We start from the raw sequence: 16,292 nt of genomic DNA on the forward strand, positions 1-16,292 counted from the left end.
TCAGCTACTCTTTTAACTAGTATTACTACCTTGCGACTGTATGCCTCTGTGATCCAGTCAAGTTACAGTTAAAGTTTGCATCCATGTCTGTGAAAACATGGATACTTCACATGAATCTCCCCCGGCAGCACAGAAAATCTATACAGTTAGCACAGTATGAAGGTGGGCACCCAAGATTAGCAACATCAAGTCAAACCAAACGTCTCCCCCTCTGTTCCTGAGTCATGATGCTGAATAATGATCAGAAAAGTCTGTACAAGCAAGTGAGCATTATGTCACAGGGAAGTCATGCTGACTTTGACCTCTTGGATGTAAAACGCTATCACTTTACAATTTTATCCTATTAAACATTTTTATCAAAAGTTGTCATAATTAGTGTATGAATTTTTGAGTTATGGATAAAAATGTGTTTTGTGATAACATTTATCCTTCAACCACCAAATTCAAACCAATTAATCAATGAGTCCAAGTGGATATTTTTGATATTTTTTGGGGGAAATTCTTTCAAAGCCTTCTTGAGATATCACATTAACAACAAGGTCACACTGACCTTTGACCACCAAAATCAAATTATTTGGTTGTTGCATCCAAGTGGACGTTTGTGCCAAATTGAAAGGAACTCCTTCAAAGCGTTTTGGGGGTATCACATCCATGGGATTAGGATGGACGGATGGACGGACGGACAATCTAAATCATAATGCCTCCGGCCACGGCTATCGCTGGTGAGGAGGCAGAAAAATGCTTTTTAACCATCGCTGGTGGTTATTTAGTCATCATGTCTGTTACATTTTTTTTTTCCTGTGAGTGATGATAAATGTGTCAGAAAAAACGGCTATAATTTCTCTACTAAGCACAGACTGTTAGCAAGTGGATATTATGGGAGATGTGGTCATATGACACTTGCTCACTGTGACTCACATTAACAGGCTGGCTTTGAACTTGTGAGTAAACGTAGCCGTGAGTCTGTGTAACAGCACAGTGTTATAGGGTACCATGAAAATTCACAAGCAGCCAAAAAATGAATCACTTTTGGCAGGGAGCGATAATTAGAAATTAACATCGATTATTGATCAATAATCACATACATATATTTCTGGATGCCAGCTAATTAACATCATCAACTATAAGCATGGCAATACAGACAGGCATGGCAACAAGAAAAAAAGCCTGTGAGCCCAGAGCACATTGGTTAGCTGTCCTGCATTGTAAAAGGCAGGAACAGTGAATTTACATTTTCGTGAGGGATTTATTCTTTCTGTTGTTGGCATGTTGTTGATGGATATGTCTTACTTCATCAGGGTGTATGAGCTCTGCATGAGAACAAGGACAGCTGCTACACAGTAGAATAGTGCTGCTGTTAAAAAAAAAAGTTATAGCCATGCACAGCAGATTCATGGCTGACGTTTGAATGAAAGAAGGCACACACTCACATAATTTATAATAACCGAATACATTATTGCATATGGAGCGGAGCTGCAGATGTGGCCTGAATGTTGAATACTTTTGCTAACATGTCCTGGCGCATTTATCACAGTATTTCTGCTACACATTGCTTACAACTGCCTCCAAATTATTAGTCCATTCTACATACTCGCAGCATGTGTACATATTTTCGTAGATAATGCTGAGATTTTCTTCACCACAAAACCAACAGCACCGGTTGTTCAAATGCTTAAAACAACCTTTGTCCATGTTTTCCTGACAAGTGACCTTTTGAGGCGACGGGAATAATGACTGTCCTCTCTCGATAGAAAAGGCAGAAGTGGTGTGAAGTTATTACACCTCCATGAAAAGGTTTTGGAAGCAGTTTGGGGAGGATAGTTGACAAGTACATGACTTTCATAACACATTTTGTAGCCTGTCTCCTTGGGTTTTTCATGAAAAAGAACTCCATTTCCTATAGTTTGGAAAATACATTGTCAAACAGGATTTCTTTTGCGATAGCCATTCAATGTATTTACATTCAGTAATGATCTCTTTATATAGTAGTTTTTTGTTTTTTTTTGTGGCTGCCATTCACAAGCTGAAATTGCAATGCCTTCCCCCTCTCAAGGAATTCACAGTCAACCATGCAGCACAGTTTTATCTCAGCCATGCTGTTCACTCTTCACTCTTTGTTCTGCATTAGAGTTGCATTATTTTTACTGAGAAATCCTTACCATCAAGAAGTGTTTACTGTAATATTTAATGTGCAGTGTTGGAGGAGGTATTTAGATTCTTTACCAAGTAAAAGTAGTTATACAACAGGTATGTTAGTACAATCAGGGCAATGTATTTATATACTAAAAGTACTCATGCAGAAAAGTTTAAATACATTTAATAAATATAAATTATGAAATTAATAAATATAAATATGAAATTAAGCTGGAACCATGATGTATTTATTTATTTATTTAGCATTAAAAAACGGTTATCAAAACAGTTACCAATAAATGTCCTAAAAAAGTAAAAGAGTAAAAAGTACAATATTTCCCACTAATATGTAATGGTGTAGACGTTTCCTGCGGGAACTGCAGCACGTCTGCACTAGTACATAGCGATGGTTGCTTCATGCTTAATATAAGACAAACAGTGACAGTAAGCAGCTATCACTGAACTCAACACCAATTATGTCAATAATGAAACCATCTGGAATATTATGAACACACAGAGCAAAACAACAACCGCCTCATTTATATACCGAGATCTAGTGTGGCTGGATGTTCGCAGCAATTGTAACTTGTTGACACAGGTGACAGTAATGTCAACAACTGGAAGGAGTCTGGCAGCTGTCATGGATGATACCTGAGTGATTAACACTAAGCGGCATGGCAGAGTCATCCAGTTTTACACATCCACACATCTGATCCTCCGGCAACAAGCCGTATATTCACATCTCCTTTTCTCTTCACCAGCAGAGGTGATACATGTACTGCAGAATCTTGTAGGGAAAACAGTGAAAACATGTTCGCTGATTTAAAAAAAACTAATAATAAAAAAATAAGAAGGAAAGCCGTCGGGGTATTTTTTTGTACCTTGGTGTATTCTTCCAGGTTTTTGGGGGTGTGTAAATCCATTTACACCCCTGGAATTGTGCAATAACACCCACTGCTGCCGCATGGAAACTGTCATTAAGCAATATCATCTGTCCCCAGCCCAAGAAGACAGACAGTGATAGGAGCCATAACAGGAATTTGGAAAGACGGATTTTTAATTACAAAAAGAGAGCAGGTGATAGCTTCTGCGTGGTAACACTAGACATGGATCATTTCTCACACAACCATAAATAGAACTCTCTGTCTTGTTGGCTGAAGGGAGTGGATACTGCAAAATATTTTGCTGAGTGGGGTGTTTGCAGTTTCATCCTCACTTATGATAAAGGCATTGATGGCTGCCTGTGACTGTATGTGAGCGATAATGTGACTGCGACTGAGGTGCAAATCAACTCTGATGTTGTGAAGACGTCTTATTGTAGGCTGTATTTTTTCAAAGATGTGAATATGTTCCTCGCTGATACAAAAGCGGAACAAAGCTGACAATGAGATCCGGAAAAGCTGCGGAAGTTAAATGTGAAAATAAGTTTGGATGAAGAAGATTATTTTCCTGCCAATCAGTCTTTCGCCTGCTGCCTGGCCGTCTCCCCTCTTTCATCCGTCTGTCCCTCCATCCATACTCCATCTTTCTTATGTTTTGCTTTGAATAATGAGGGTGTATTATGACTGCTAGAAGTCGTGACTATAGAGGAGGAATGCCTGTTTGTTTCAAAAAGACCAACATGAGGACATATACAACATGCATAAATATTTGTTTACATCTATCTAAACTCATATTTGCCTGAGAACCAATTTTTTGCAGGTTTTTGCACCACATAAGATCTTGACGAAGACTGAGGTACGATTTAATTTGTAATTGTCACAATAAAATGTGTAAAAGCAGTTTAATTTAACAGCTGAGACAAAAACAACCAAGTGCACCCTATTTTCCTTTCAGTTTCTGTTCTTTTGATACCGACCAAAATAATGCTAATGCCAAGTTGACTATTTGAACTACTGCTTTTATAGGTCAGTGCCTCTCCACAATAGCATAGCGCCAATAAGCAATACAAAATCAACAAGCACTTACAGCTTTTATTCCATCATAAACTATATAATAAGACATGTGCATACTTAACTTTCAGTCAACCTTAATTTATGCTTAACTATACACAGCAACTCATGCAAACAGGAAAAAACTGTTTATACTGCGTTGTGATGTTTTTTTGTACTCACATGTTAACAGCAGTTTTTAGTATTATAGTATTTACTACACAGTAGGACTGCACGATGTGAGGAAAACAATGGGATTACATTATTTATATCGTAATGATGTGAATTGCAATAAATAAGTAGATATGCGCTCACTTCTGCCTCTCTGGTTTCAGTTTACTGCTGAATAGAGTTACAATGATGAGTTCATTGACTCAGTCTACTGAAAGAAATTTGACATTTTTGTTGTAATTGATTAATTGTTTCTCTAATTTTTCAAGTAAAATATCAAACATTATTGGTTCCCGTTTTTTAATGCAAGAATCTGCTGCTTCCTTTGTCATTTATGATATCAAATGAATGGGTATCGGACTATTGATGGGACAAATTATGCGAATTGCCAGGGTCACTATGAGCTCTGGGAAATTTTGATGAGTATTTTTCACAATTATTTGAAAATAATAATATATAATTTAATGAAAATAATTATTAGTTGGTGCCCTACTACTTCAGTTTAACAAATTGCCTGTTGAATTTTTTTTTAAAAAAATGATTTTTTATCAAACAAATTAAACTGAATACAAAAGGTACTGATAAAAATATAAAGAAAGATTCTATTTTAAAGAGAAGTTTTCTCTGATACTCTTTCAACTATCTAAAAAAAAATCCCCCTGTGCAACACCGCAGTCTTTTGCAATGAATTTATCGTGTAATTTATAAAATATAAAAATAATGCACACCAAGGGTTGTACTGGGGTGCTGATCACAGGCAGCAGACTTGAAAGTAGAAAACAAGTGTAACACATAAAGGCGAATGTTTTATTCAGATGCACAAAAACTGGAGAGCCAGCTGTGTAGCTGTACTTTGTATGTGTTTTTTTTTTTTCTTTTCTCAGGGTAGACTTGCAGCTTATCTTCTTACTGGTTGGGCCTGGAGACAAACTGGCAGTGTGAAGTGTCAGGGTGAGGGATTTACTGCTGGATTGGGCTGAGCCGGCTCCTGTAGCGTTGTATTCTCCTCTGCCGGAGAGATTCTCCCCTTTTTTCCCCAGCAAGGGTCAACTACGTTTACCCTCCAACCACACACACAAAAACATACACACACACTCACCGTGCTCTGACAAACTGTAATCATTTTAGACCTTCACTGGCCTTCTACAGAAAGACACCATGTTGTTAATGAAAACTCTACTGAGTCATTAAAATAGGTCAGTGTGGCCTGGCTGCGCTCACATGTGCACCTTTTTTCCCCCGCATGTGACCAGCGTGACCTGACAGTACTCAGGCCTAATCCGAGCGCTATCTCAGGAAAGCAGACAGACTGAGGAGCCCCGTAGCGTGGCACTACCATCTTTCTCTGGTCATTACTGGCGCTAGGCCTCTCAACAGAGATAGAAGCAATGAAGGAGAACCTCAATAAATGATCGGTGTGCTCTGCCAGAACTGACGCACGCTGCATCTGCTACCTCCCTGTTGCTGGAAGACAGAGTTCCCATCTTGCTCCCTCACTGATTGTACAACCCATAACCTCTCCAGCATAATAGCATAAACCTCCCAAATTTGCCATGACAAGTCTTTGCAGTCTAATGACCTAAATTTGGCTAAGAAAGTGGTTTATTTTCCAGACCTCAAGGACGGCTGAAGCCCACCTCTTCTAAAGTCCCAGAGGGATAAATGAGGCCCATTATGCAGTGAAGTTAGTAATGATGCTTTTGATTAGTGAGTTGTCAGGAGGTATTGGCCCTATGCTCATCATAGTGTTGTTTAGCACTTTAAGGCCTCCATAAAGATGAGTGTTTTTTTGAGAAAAGATGAAAAAGCAGGGGGCATGTGCCTAATGAAGTCTCAGGCTTATAGGCCCTCTCATGACAGGATAATTACACCAAATGCTTCCAGCGAACACTTCAAAGGACACTTCATCCCTGTGCCAACACCATGCAACGCATCTCACCAATCAGGAGAGCCTGACCTAAATCAGGTTCCCCTGGCTTGTCTGTAATGTCTCCTGCCTACAGACCCACTGGACCTCTGCAGACTCAACTGCAGAAGAATCACATCCACGCTCACTGTAATTGAGGTGTACATTAAGAGTGAATTCATCCATCTGACATTGCTAAAAAAGAAAACATATCAATAAATTTTGAGGATAAGCGGTAAAAATGTGTGGCTATATCAAAGTGATAGTCCACAAAAAAATTAATCTAGCTATATTTCAGAGTTTAGGGCAATATACTATTTTTTTGTGAATTGCTATAGAAAACGATACATTGATCGTGGTGAATTTCCATTATCATGAATATCTTACCCAAAGAGACTGCTGGGCAATCAACAATCTCTGAAGACTCTGCAAAAACAGGCTGCTTACACTCCAACCTTGAAAACACAAAAAGATCTTAATCAAGCGTTGGTATATTTTATAAGATGTCATTGTAAATAGTTGAAATCCCGGGCTTTTTAAGATAGTTTGATTGTTGGTTTTTACTAAAAAGGATGTTCCAAAAGATGTAAAGTGATTCAAAAATGTGTAAATACCATTTTAAGAGTTTTGAGCATATTTAGATAATCAGGATAATATCCTGAATCACAATTATTTTGAAATTTTCCTATCATCCCATACATTATTTTTACATGGAGTGACATTAGCCCCTTTTACATTGCCTGTATAAGGTGGGAATATCTTGCTGTTATGCCCCTGTGCTGTTCTGTATATAAGATATGACCACAGAATGGGGGGGTCAGACCTTTCTCGCCTTTAAGCTGCCAAAAGAAGGTAGTAACAGCACCTAAATGGTGTCTGTATAAACAGGACAGCCAGCAGAACAGGACCATGGGCAAGACGGGTGTGACATTTTGACAATGTGTTATGTGTTCAACCCACTGCGGGGTATTTAAAAAGCAAGTAGTAGCAGTAAGTGGCCACAGAAGAAAAGAGGCCGTAAATGACTGAAAATTGGGAAAGAGTAAGATTCAGGAGCTTCTTGCCTTCCAAGCAAAGGCCAAGATTAGCCGCCATGTAACAGAGAAGGTAAATGACTGTTATGGTCATGTTATGTCATTATAGCACATTTTCTATGTAAAAAGGGCTCTTAAAACACAAACTTCTTGTAAGCTTCAAATGTGGTTCTACTTAAATTTGTCGTCTCCTCTGTCTTAAAAAACGGAAGTCATGGTCAGGTTGAAATCGCTGGTGTCACAATAGATTTTTAGTTTTCCCAGCAGAAAGAAAGCATCACATGTAAACTTAATTACTTACGTTTTTGGTCTAAATACTCTGAATCTGTCTCAATCTTCAAACATGACTTTGCTCAGATTTCGAGTATGCACATGTATTGGTCTGTGTACGCGGTCTGCTTAATAAACCCGCCGTGAGCTTTCCTGTAATTTGGCTCAAGCTCTGGAGCCAACAGCACTGTGCAGATATTGCAACCATCTGCATGTTGTTCACATACTGCTTGGTAATATTAAGTATGTAACGAGAAATTCAAAATGCTCCCGAAGTGCTGTTTCATCCAATAGTGAATAAGATGTCTGGAAGAGATTGCACACATTTACGAGTCACTGGACAATTTTTATAGTGAATCCAGTAAATATTTTCTTTCAGAGTAAGTCGGGAATGATAAATTAGCTGCTGGGGGATAAGATAAATCATATCACCACAACGTGAGTGGCTTGGATGGTCCCCTCTCCACGTCTTGAGGGGAATTAAATTGAGGGGAAGTAAGCATGGGGTAAGGAGTAAGAAGAAACTGCAAATCTGCAGGAGCTAACTGCATTAAAACAATATTTGCGAACGTTTTTAGTTACGAAGCCAGCATGCAAGGCTATTTTGATAATTGCTGAGACTTCCTAACTGGCATAAACCGCTTCCAGTGCTGAAGTGTTGCACAGGGAAAGGCTGGAAATCTATTGTGACATGTTGAGAAAGAAATAACACTTAGATGTGTTTGATGGCTCCACTGAACACATTTTAGATTTTCCCATGAAAAAAGCAAAGCCATGCTAGACGGCGGATGCTGCATAATTAACAAACAAGCACTGCAAACTTCTCTCGGTCTACTCGGAAAATGACTCCTGGAAGAACGGGTGGCACAGGAACAGATGGAGAGAGGCCACTTGAACACAGCGTAATGAAGCGATCCACAGAAAATTCACTCATACGGCATGCATTTCAAATGAACCCAGTGAGGGTGTTATGTCTCATTTATTTTGGTAACTCACACCTGATGTATTTTTTACACATGTACAAAATGCATTGCTACAGATGCTGTATTTAAGAGCTGTTTTAATTTGCTGATAAATACTAAAAAATGCAATAAGGCACCAACTTGGAAAATATGATATTATGATCATTAGAAACTTGTTAAAGATGCACTTTTACATCATTTGTGTGTAAAAAGACTTGCAAAAGTTGGCAACGTCCATCTGTTTACTAGACAGCTAACAAAAATCTTTTCATACAGAAAGCCATCAATGCACATCAAAACAAGCTCTTCTCGTTCAACATCTGTTTAAAGATCATCAGAGTGATTAGAACATGTGGTAGATTTTCCACTCCTCATCAGAGGCAATTTTACACCCAAATTTTCACATTTGCTAATCCTGACCTCAGCCTGTAATTTTCAGCAACACATTAAACATTAGTGGTGGGGAATAAGTTATTCCACTACTAATGTTCCTCTGCATTTTCAATTAGCATTAACAGAGGACAGGCGCTCACTGGGGTAAAAAAGAAACAGGTACCCACTCAGGATAAATAAATCATGATACCAGGTGGAGCTGAATATTAGAGAGAAGGACTCTTGTAATGATAGTGGATAGTATGGAATCTATTTCCCAAATAACCACTCTGCCTGAGAAGAGGCTCTTCTGAGATTTGTCTTTTTTTCTTTTTTTTTTACATTACTGACCATCACTCTGTAAGATTATCCTTGTCTGTCTTTTCCATCACTGCACCTCTCTGCCACAGACAAGGCTCCAAGTGGCCTCTTTCGCTATGACCCTCAATTACCCGGCCCAATCATCTCAGACAGGTGTTAAGGTACAGTAATAAACCCTCGCCTGATGCTGCTGAGGCTGCCTCTCTTTTAAAGCGCCTCTGAGGGCTCTGAAATGACTGAACTCAGTGTTGGTCAGGTGCAGTGGCCACAGTTGACTTGCGGCTGCCAGCTGATAGTGAAAAAGGAAAAAAATATAACAATACCACTTATTGCTCTGTATGAACTGTATAAACAAGATCAGACATGCTTAGAGCTGGCCAGGCAATCCCTGCCTCTACACTGAATATTCTGAAATATTATTGAAAAAAATGTTTGCTGACATTTCTGTGCTTATCACTCAAACACTGACTCACAGAAACTGTTATATACATCGTCATAGTTTTTAGCAGCCCCACTAGAAACCATTTACGGTATAAAAAGTGAGTTGTCAGCGCAGGCATTGAGAGAAAATTAAAGACTGAAGATAAATTCAAATCCCCAGCACTTATATGCATGCTTACACTATACATTACTGCTCAACTGTGTTGCAAATGGAGTCTTTTCAGTCACGAGGATGTGCCATCACTGCATCATAAACCTTTGAGAGTGGTGGCGCCATAAAGTCCACAGGGGATACACAGAAGTTTATCACAGCTTCAAGCTGCATTACCAGAATTTTCAGGAAACAAAGTAAAAGATACTTTGCTATATTTCTTATTAGCAGTCAGTAAGAAGATATCAGAGAGTTTAAATATGTAACTTTAGGTGTTATCTTCCCACACAAGTGCTTTCATTGTCACCGAGTGATAAGACTCGTGCACAGGATTATTAAGTGTTGCCACAGTAAACTTAATTGCATATTGTGCAAAGGTGGAATTTCTACTCTTAAGTGGCCTGTTATATCACAGTTGCACTTTGGGGCCTTCCATACGATAATCTCAAAAAGACATTCACTGATGTACAGGTATGGTGTACAGGTGTTCCTCTGTAACAATGTTTCATTGTAACGTCACATAATTACCTTCGCCTTCTATTTTTGACTCTCGTACATTTTCATAATGCATTTTCTATTTTTAACGCATTGTGCGCGTTGTTAATGACTGCCTCCTGATGTGTTCATTCATCCTTTGTGCTAAAGCTATCTGCTCCTCCTATTCACTCCATAGCTCCTTCATCACACATTCTCTGACTGGAAGAAAAAGCACAGACGAGTGTTCATTGTTGCTGCATAAAGCGTGTGCTGCATCGTGACCTAGAAAGATTCGGCAGAACCCTTCGAGCTCAGACACTTATCAAGCTAAATTAGCCTACATACCGCAGGCAGGGGTCAGGCTAACCAGCGGTGGGGGCTGGCGCAGCTTACCGTTAACACTCAGCAATGCATTTGAAAATGGAAAATAAGCAGGGTCATGATCCGCTGCAGAGAAACAACAGCAACATTTGGGTGATGTTCCGCGACCAGGAACTGACAGTTCCTTTAACTTTTCCTTTAAAATGTCACAGTATGGTGTTTGCGTTTCTTAATATAACTATAAAGGACATTTATCTAAAAAAAGACTTCCTGTTCATTGCAATTACTGCTAACCAACCAAACAGTCTATATTGGTGTCATGGCAAAGCTTGTGAAATACATTTGACAGATAATTTCTTAACTCATTGATTAAATTAAATCCCTCGCTCAAGTTGTGTAATCACGTAAACAAAGCGATTCAGCCTCCTCCAGGCCTGAGAAATGTCTTACATTAACAACTCCATGAGTAAAAAGTCGGCAAATCACACAGCAAACACGTTGAGTAATTCAAGGATTAGAGGATTCATAGAGCCCAATTCCCTCCGGGCAGACTGCCAATAGAGAAGCACGGTCCAGGTACTCGTGAGGTGCACGGTGCCACAACAGGCAGATCTGCAGAGAAGCTCATTGACAGATGAGCCAATGCCATGCATGCAGACGTTTACAGCCAGATATAAATGCAGGTGGTGTGACTTAACAGCAGAAAATATCTTTTAAAAAAAAAGGATTCAGAGTCAGCTATATATGGTGCAGTATAGTGAGGGGGAATAGCAGCATCCTTCCCAGTCTCCTTCTCTTCAATTTGCTATGCAAGTGTTCTTTATTTTTGATTCAAGGACTCAGTGTGCAAATTTATGCTAGATTCAAATCATCATCTTGAGTTATTTGTACAAGATCATCAAGCTCATGGATGTCAGTTGCCATATTTGCGGTGGAGATCACCTGAGCTTTTGGTGAGCACGTTATCAGTGTGTTTGCATTTACAGCCTGAGACTCATAATTCCTCTTTTAGAGTTGGACAGAGAATGAATAAGTATTTTAATTCTTACACACAGAGATAAGACTTAGTGCTGTTGATACAAACCATACTCATTTGCAGTCATAAGAGCCAGAAAGGAGCAAACACTGCAAATAATTACAGAGGCATTAAAAAAGGATGATGTTCCACAAAGTAAAACTACACTTTCTCTGCTATTCAGCTGCAATTATGTTGCAAACTCATATGCGCATGTTTCTAAAAAAAAACATTTGGATTTTAAACCACCGGCTTAATTGCTGAATGGTTTGGGGAAATGTATCATTTACTAGCAGCCTGAAAACTGAGTGTTTTCATTTTACAATAGATTGTTGTTGAGAGCAAAACATGCTGATTGAAGGTGCTAAAATGTCAAGTATAGAGGGCTTAGATTTTAGGTGTTGTCAGCAAACCAGTGTGATTTCAGCTCAAGTGCTTTCTATTCATCAAACACTCACCGCTGGGGCTGCTGGTGACAGAAGCATTGAGGTTAATTCCGAGTTAACGATGAATTAAATACTTTTACGGCACACGTTCCCGTGCAGAAGGTAAAATTTTGAGTTGATTTTGTTTGACATGGACATCACAATAGTGCTGGAATTACAATGTACATCAATGTGCAAGCGTCAAAAGCGCTGGGTTAAGTGTGCGAGTGCCATAAAGCTTTGTGTCTGTGTAGGTTCATCTCATTCATCCTGGTAGCTGCAGTACAGCATCAAGGCAAAATGAATGAGCCACTGGTCTGAGGATGTACTGCTTTCAGCACTCATCTAAAAGGCTTCTTCAGTTGTTCTCTCTCTCTCTCTCTCTCAGAGCTAGAGAAGCCTCTTTTATGAGTCGCAACACGTCTTCACTTCTACATCCTCATTCCAGCGGATATTTAATTCTGTCTTGATGTTGCATAAAGCTAATTTACAACACCTGTCCACAGGAGGCCTTGGCGGAAATAAAAACAATTTTAAAACCATGAACAAACAATTAAGGATTTATGGATGAAAAGTAGTGCAATGGCAAGCTGTAAAGGCAAACACAGATCTATTAGCAGTTGTGAATAAATCTTAGCTTTTGTTAAACCTGCCTGTGGGGGGTAAATCAGTGGGATGCAAGGCATCTGGAAATTTTATGAAATGTAGTATCGGGTAAGCTGTCACAGCGATTTATATTAAAATGAGTTTCACCATTAGTACTCTTGTTTAAGTTTCTTTTACCCTTTTGTCAACTTTTGTCATTATAGTGAGTGTATTTACATAGTGTTATATGTGTGAAAAGGGAGATCAGTATGCATTTTGCATTGTAATGCTTTTTAAAGTACCAGAATATGAGTAATGATGAACCCCTTGTGAGCATTAAACAGGCCCTGTGGACTTTACTTGTAAACAAACAAAATTGAAATTTACATTCACCAAATCATATTGTATGTATCGTTGAGCCGAGTGCATTTACTTCCTCATAAAGCCGTTTTGAAGTATCGGAAATACTGCAACTTCAACAGTCTTCTTCTTCCCTGCTTCTGTGAGAGCATCACTGACCATCTCACCGTGTAACAAACACCTGTTGATTAGTGGAACACTGTGTCACCTTTTTTCCTTTTTGAAAGCACGAGGTAAATGAAACAGGGACTCGCTCATCAAAATCCAGCTCCATCTCAGTATTAGGTCTACAGGTCTAAAACTCTTTTAATCCATGCAGTGGTGGTGCAAAGAGCCCGTTTTACTGTCCTGCTAATTGTGTTGCCATGTAAAAATCACATCAGAAGTGCATATGACACATACTGTGTTCTAATGACGCAACCTAAACCACTACAGATGATCACAGATACAGTGGCCAAAACATTTCATCGCGATTGATCCAGAAGTTGTTCAGGTATTTCTGGACCAAAGAGGTGGACAATCTGGCAACACTGTTATGCAGCTAAAATAGATATATAGAAACATATGGTTCTGAATTCAATCTCTTTCTGCCTTGCAATTTGTTTCTCTACTAGAGATGGACATTTAAACGTTACTTATTATAAAGTACTTAGGGAAGAGTCCTTTATAGTAAGTAATTTAAATGGGGAAAAAATGATAAATCAAACATAAGAATAGGGAAGTGAATTGAAATGAAATTAATTTATGCAGAAGGAGAAGAGCTAATGCAGCAGCAGTGGCTAATATCCAACATGGAGCCATTTAATGGTCCTAATAAACTCACACTGACACCAGAGTGGCTCAACTCCGGTGTTATATCAGTTATCAAGCATTAGGTAACGTTAGCTATTTGATGCTAACAATTAGTGCTGTCACTTGTCATTTGTCCCTGCCTCCATCAAACCTGTAAACAATGCTGCCTAGGGCTGCAGGGATTGTGCAACAATTCAGTGATGTTTTAACTGCAGGGTTTGTGAAATATGTGTTATGTGCAATGTATGTGCAATTTTGACTGTGTGCAGTTAGGTAGGATGTGGTATAGCTTGTGCTGTTTTTTTTTCATATATGGTTTGTCTCACTGTGACTGTAAAGGTATTAATGGGTGCAGCATCTGAGTCCAAGACAAATTTCCCTATGGAGAGAATTAAATGTATCGCATCATATCGTATCATATCGTATGGTGTTGCATGTCATCGCATCACATCGTATCACTCTGTTTGTGTAGACACGCGCTCACATAACTGTCCCCAGCACAGAGATCACACTCTGGGTGTAGTTTCTGCCTAGTGTCTCAGAATAAATAGAGAGGGGTTAACAGCGAAGCGCTGAGCAAAGCACTACACTGCACGCAGCTCTACTATGAAAAAACAAAAAAAAATGTATGCTTACATGAGGGAGGTTGGGCAGCGCTGACTCCATATTGTACAAATACTGATGTCCAAATCGACAACTGAGTACTCATGCACATCTCTATACTCTCTCTCTCTTGTCCACTCACTTTTCCTTTGCAGGTGGTGGGTCAGATCGATAAACTAACGTCCGACTTTGACTTTGACCTGGAGCCAGATGACTGGACGGTGGCCACAGCGAGCAGCACGTCCAGCAGTGAGCGAGGTTTGGGAGAGGCCTTTAGACTGGACTTCCTCAATGCAGATGTGCTTTCTGATAGCTGGGAGTTCTGCAGCTACCTGGAGGCTGCTGGCGCGGCCGCCCGCAGACCTGGTGAGCAACCGGGAGATCTGCGAGCGGAGCTGGGCCGCGGGACCATCCCCACCCAGACGCAGACCCCCACCCCGCCCCCCTCCACTGCCTCGGTCTACTCCCAGATGAACGGCGGGCTGCCCATCCCCAATGGGCCCCGCATAATCACTCCGGACTCGTCCAGCGAGGAGGCCAGCAGCTCCACGCACAGCCACAAGACTTCTCGTACTTCCGGGACAAGAGAAAGAGTCCGTTTCAGTGACAAAATTCTGTATCACGCGTTGTGCTGTGACGATGATGAGGAGGAGGAGCAAGAGGAACTACAGGAGGACAAGAGTGGCTGTGCGACGCCAGATAGCGATAGTGAACCCAGTCTCCTGTCGAGCTCAGTCACCCCCAAACGTTCTTCCTCTGAGCACTCACTCCTCCATAACTGTCTGGACCCTTCCTATGTCTCCTCGCCAATGAAGGGGACGACGGGAGCTCACACACTACCCAGGAAAGGTCTCTTAAACCCCGGCTGCCGCAAAAAACTGTTACGAAATAGCAGCACACAAACTGTCTCTGACAAGAGCACCCAAACTGTACTGCCCTATATTCCAACCAAACAGAAAACAAAGGACCACTGAGAAAGCCCTAAGTTTATCATAAATCTCATGAAGAGGACTGTGCATTATTTAATATTAAATACATAGCTCATAGATTAATACACAAATAAATTAATTACTAAATAAATAAATGATATATGGGAAATCACTCGACTACCTAAAGTTATTCTGAGGCTCAGGGAAAACACGATGAAATGAAGCAAAGCAGATCATTAAGGTGAAAGTTACTGGTGGACCAAAAGGTTAGTGCCTGTTCTTATGTTAAGAGATACACTGAATGGATTCCCTGTCTGTAATCATTTGAAACAGTGACAGAGATTATAAAAGCAATCGTTTTTTTTTTCTAGAACATTTTAAGTGTTCAAAATTGGAAGTGAAGTATGAGGAGGTCCTTTCCTCTCCTCATACAATAGTGAAAGTCACAAAAAAAAGAAACTGCTTGTTCCTATAATGTGGATACAAACCGCTGCACATTCTGTACTCTGAATCTGTATAAACATTGTCTTTTTTCATGTTCCAGTTATTTCCAATGTCAAGGGGATTGTTGCTTTCAGCGGGATAATGTATCGAGATGCACATGTCAAGCCTCTTCCTCTCTTTGATGTCAACAAACAAGTTTGAGCAAAGAGCCAGGAAACAACACTATTTACCTGCCCTTTATTTTATAAATCATCTCAATGTGGTCTCGTCTTGTTCTGCTGCAGAAGCATTAAGAGTGGCAGGCGGAAAAATAGATATATAAAGTAATCTAAGAATGTGTGGTCCACAAAAGTGACATTTCCATTTTTTTTTTCTCTCCGCCTGCGCCTGCAGGTGACGTCATTGGACCTGGGATCCAAGCTAAATAGCAGCCCACAAAAATAAGTGCTAAAGGTTTTGTCTCTCCATTCAGTTGCCCAGTGGGGAATTGAACTCAGCAGAGCAGCATTTTATTCACAGGGCTAACGCCAATAACCATTCCTGATCGATATGTTAGAGGGAGGTTGCAGTGAGAGGTTTCTCTGCTGAGCATGCATGCCACTCTCCTGGGATCTGCGAACAAAAACTCACAGTCAGACCTTTTTACTTA

The 16,292-nt window shown here is 40.0% G+C and overlaps 1 protein-coding gene across 2 annotated transcripts in view; it reads left to right on the top strand.

Moving 5' to 3' along the window:
• The window catches only part of insyn1 (inhibitory synaptic factor 1), a 54,573-nt gene extending 39,165 nt beyond the window's left edge, over window positions 1-15,408 (top strand). For both annotated transcript variants that reach the window (XM_042488617.1, XM_042488624.1), the window contains exon 3: window positions 14,426-15,408. In XM_042488617.1, coding sequence (XP_042344551.1) covers window positions 14,426-15,244 — 819 coding nt within the window. In that variant the 3' untranslated portion in view covers window positions 15,245-15,408. The remainder of the gene's footprint in view (window positions 1-14,425) is intronic.
• Window positions 15,409-16,292: the final 884 nt, after the last annotated feature.

The sequence above is a fragment of the Plectropomus leopardus genome, chromosome 1 (assembly GCF_008729295.1).
Source record: "Plectropomus leopardus isolate mb chromosome 1, YSFRI_Pleo_2.0, whole genome shotgun sequence".
In the NCBI taxonomy this organism is placed as follows: domain Eukaryota; kingdom Metazoa; phylum Chordata; class Actinopteri; order Perciformes; family Serranidae; genus Plectropomus; species Plectropomus leopardus.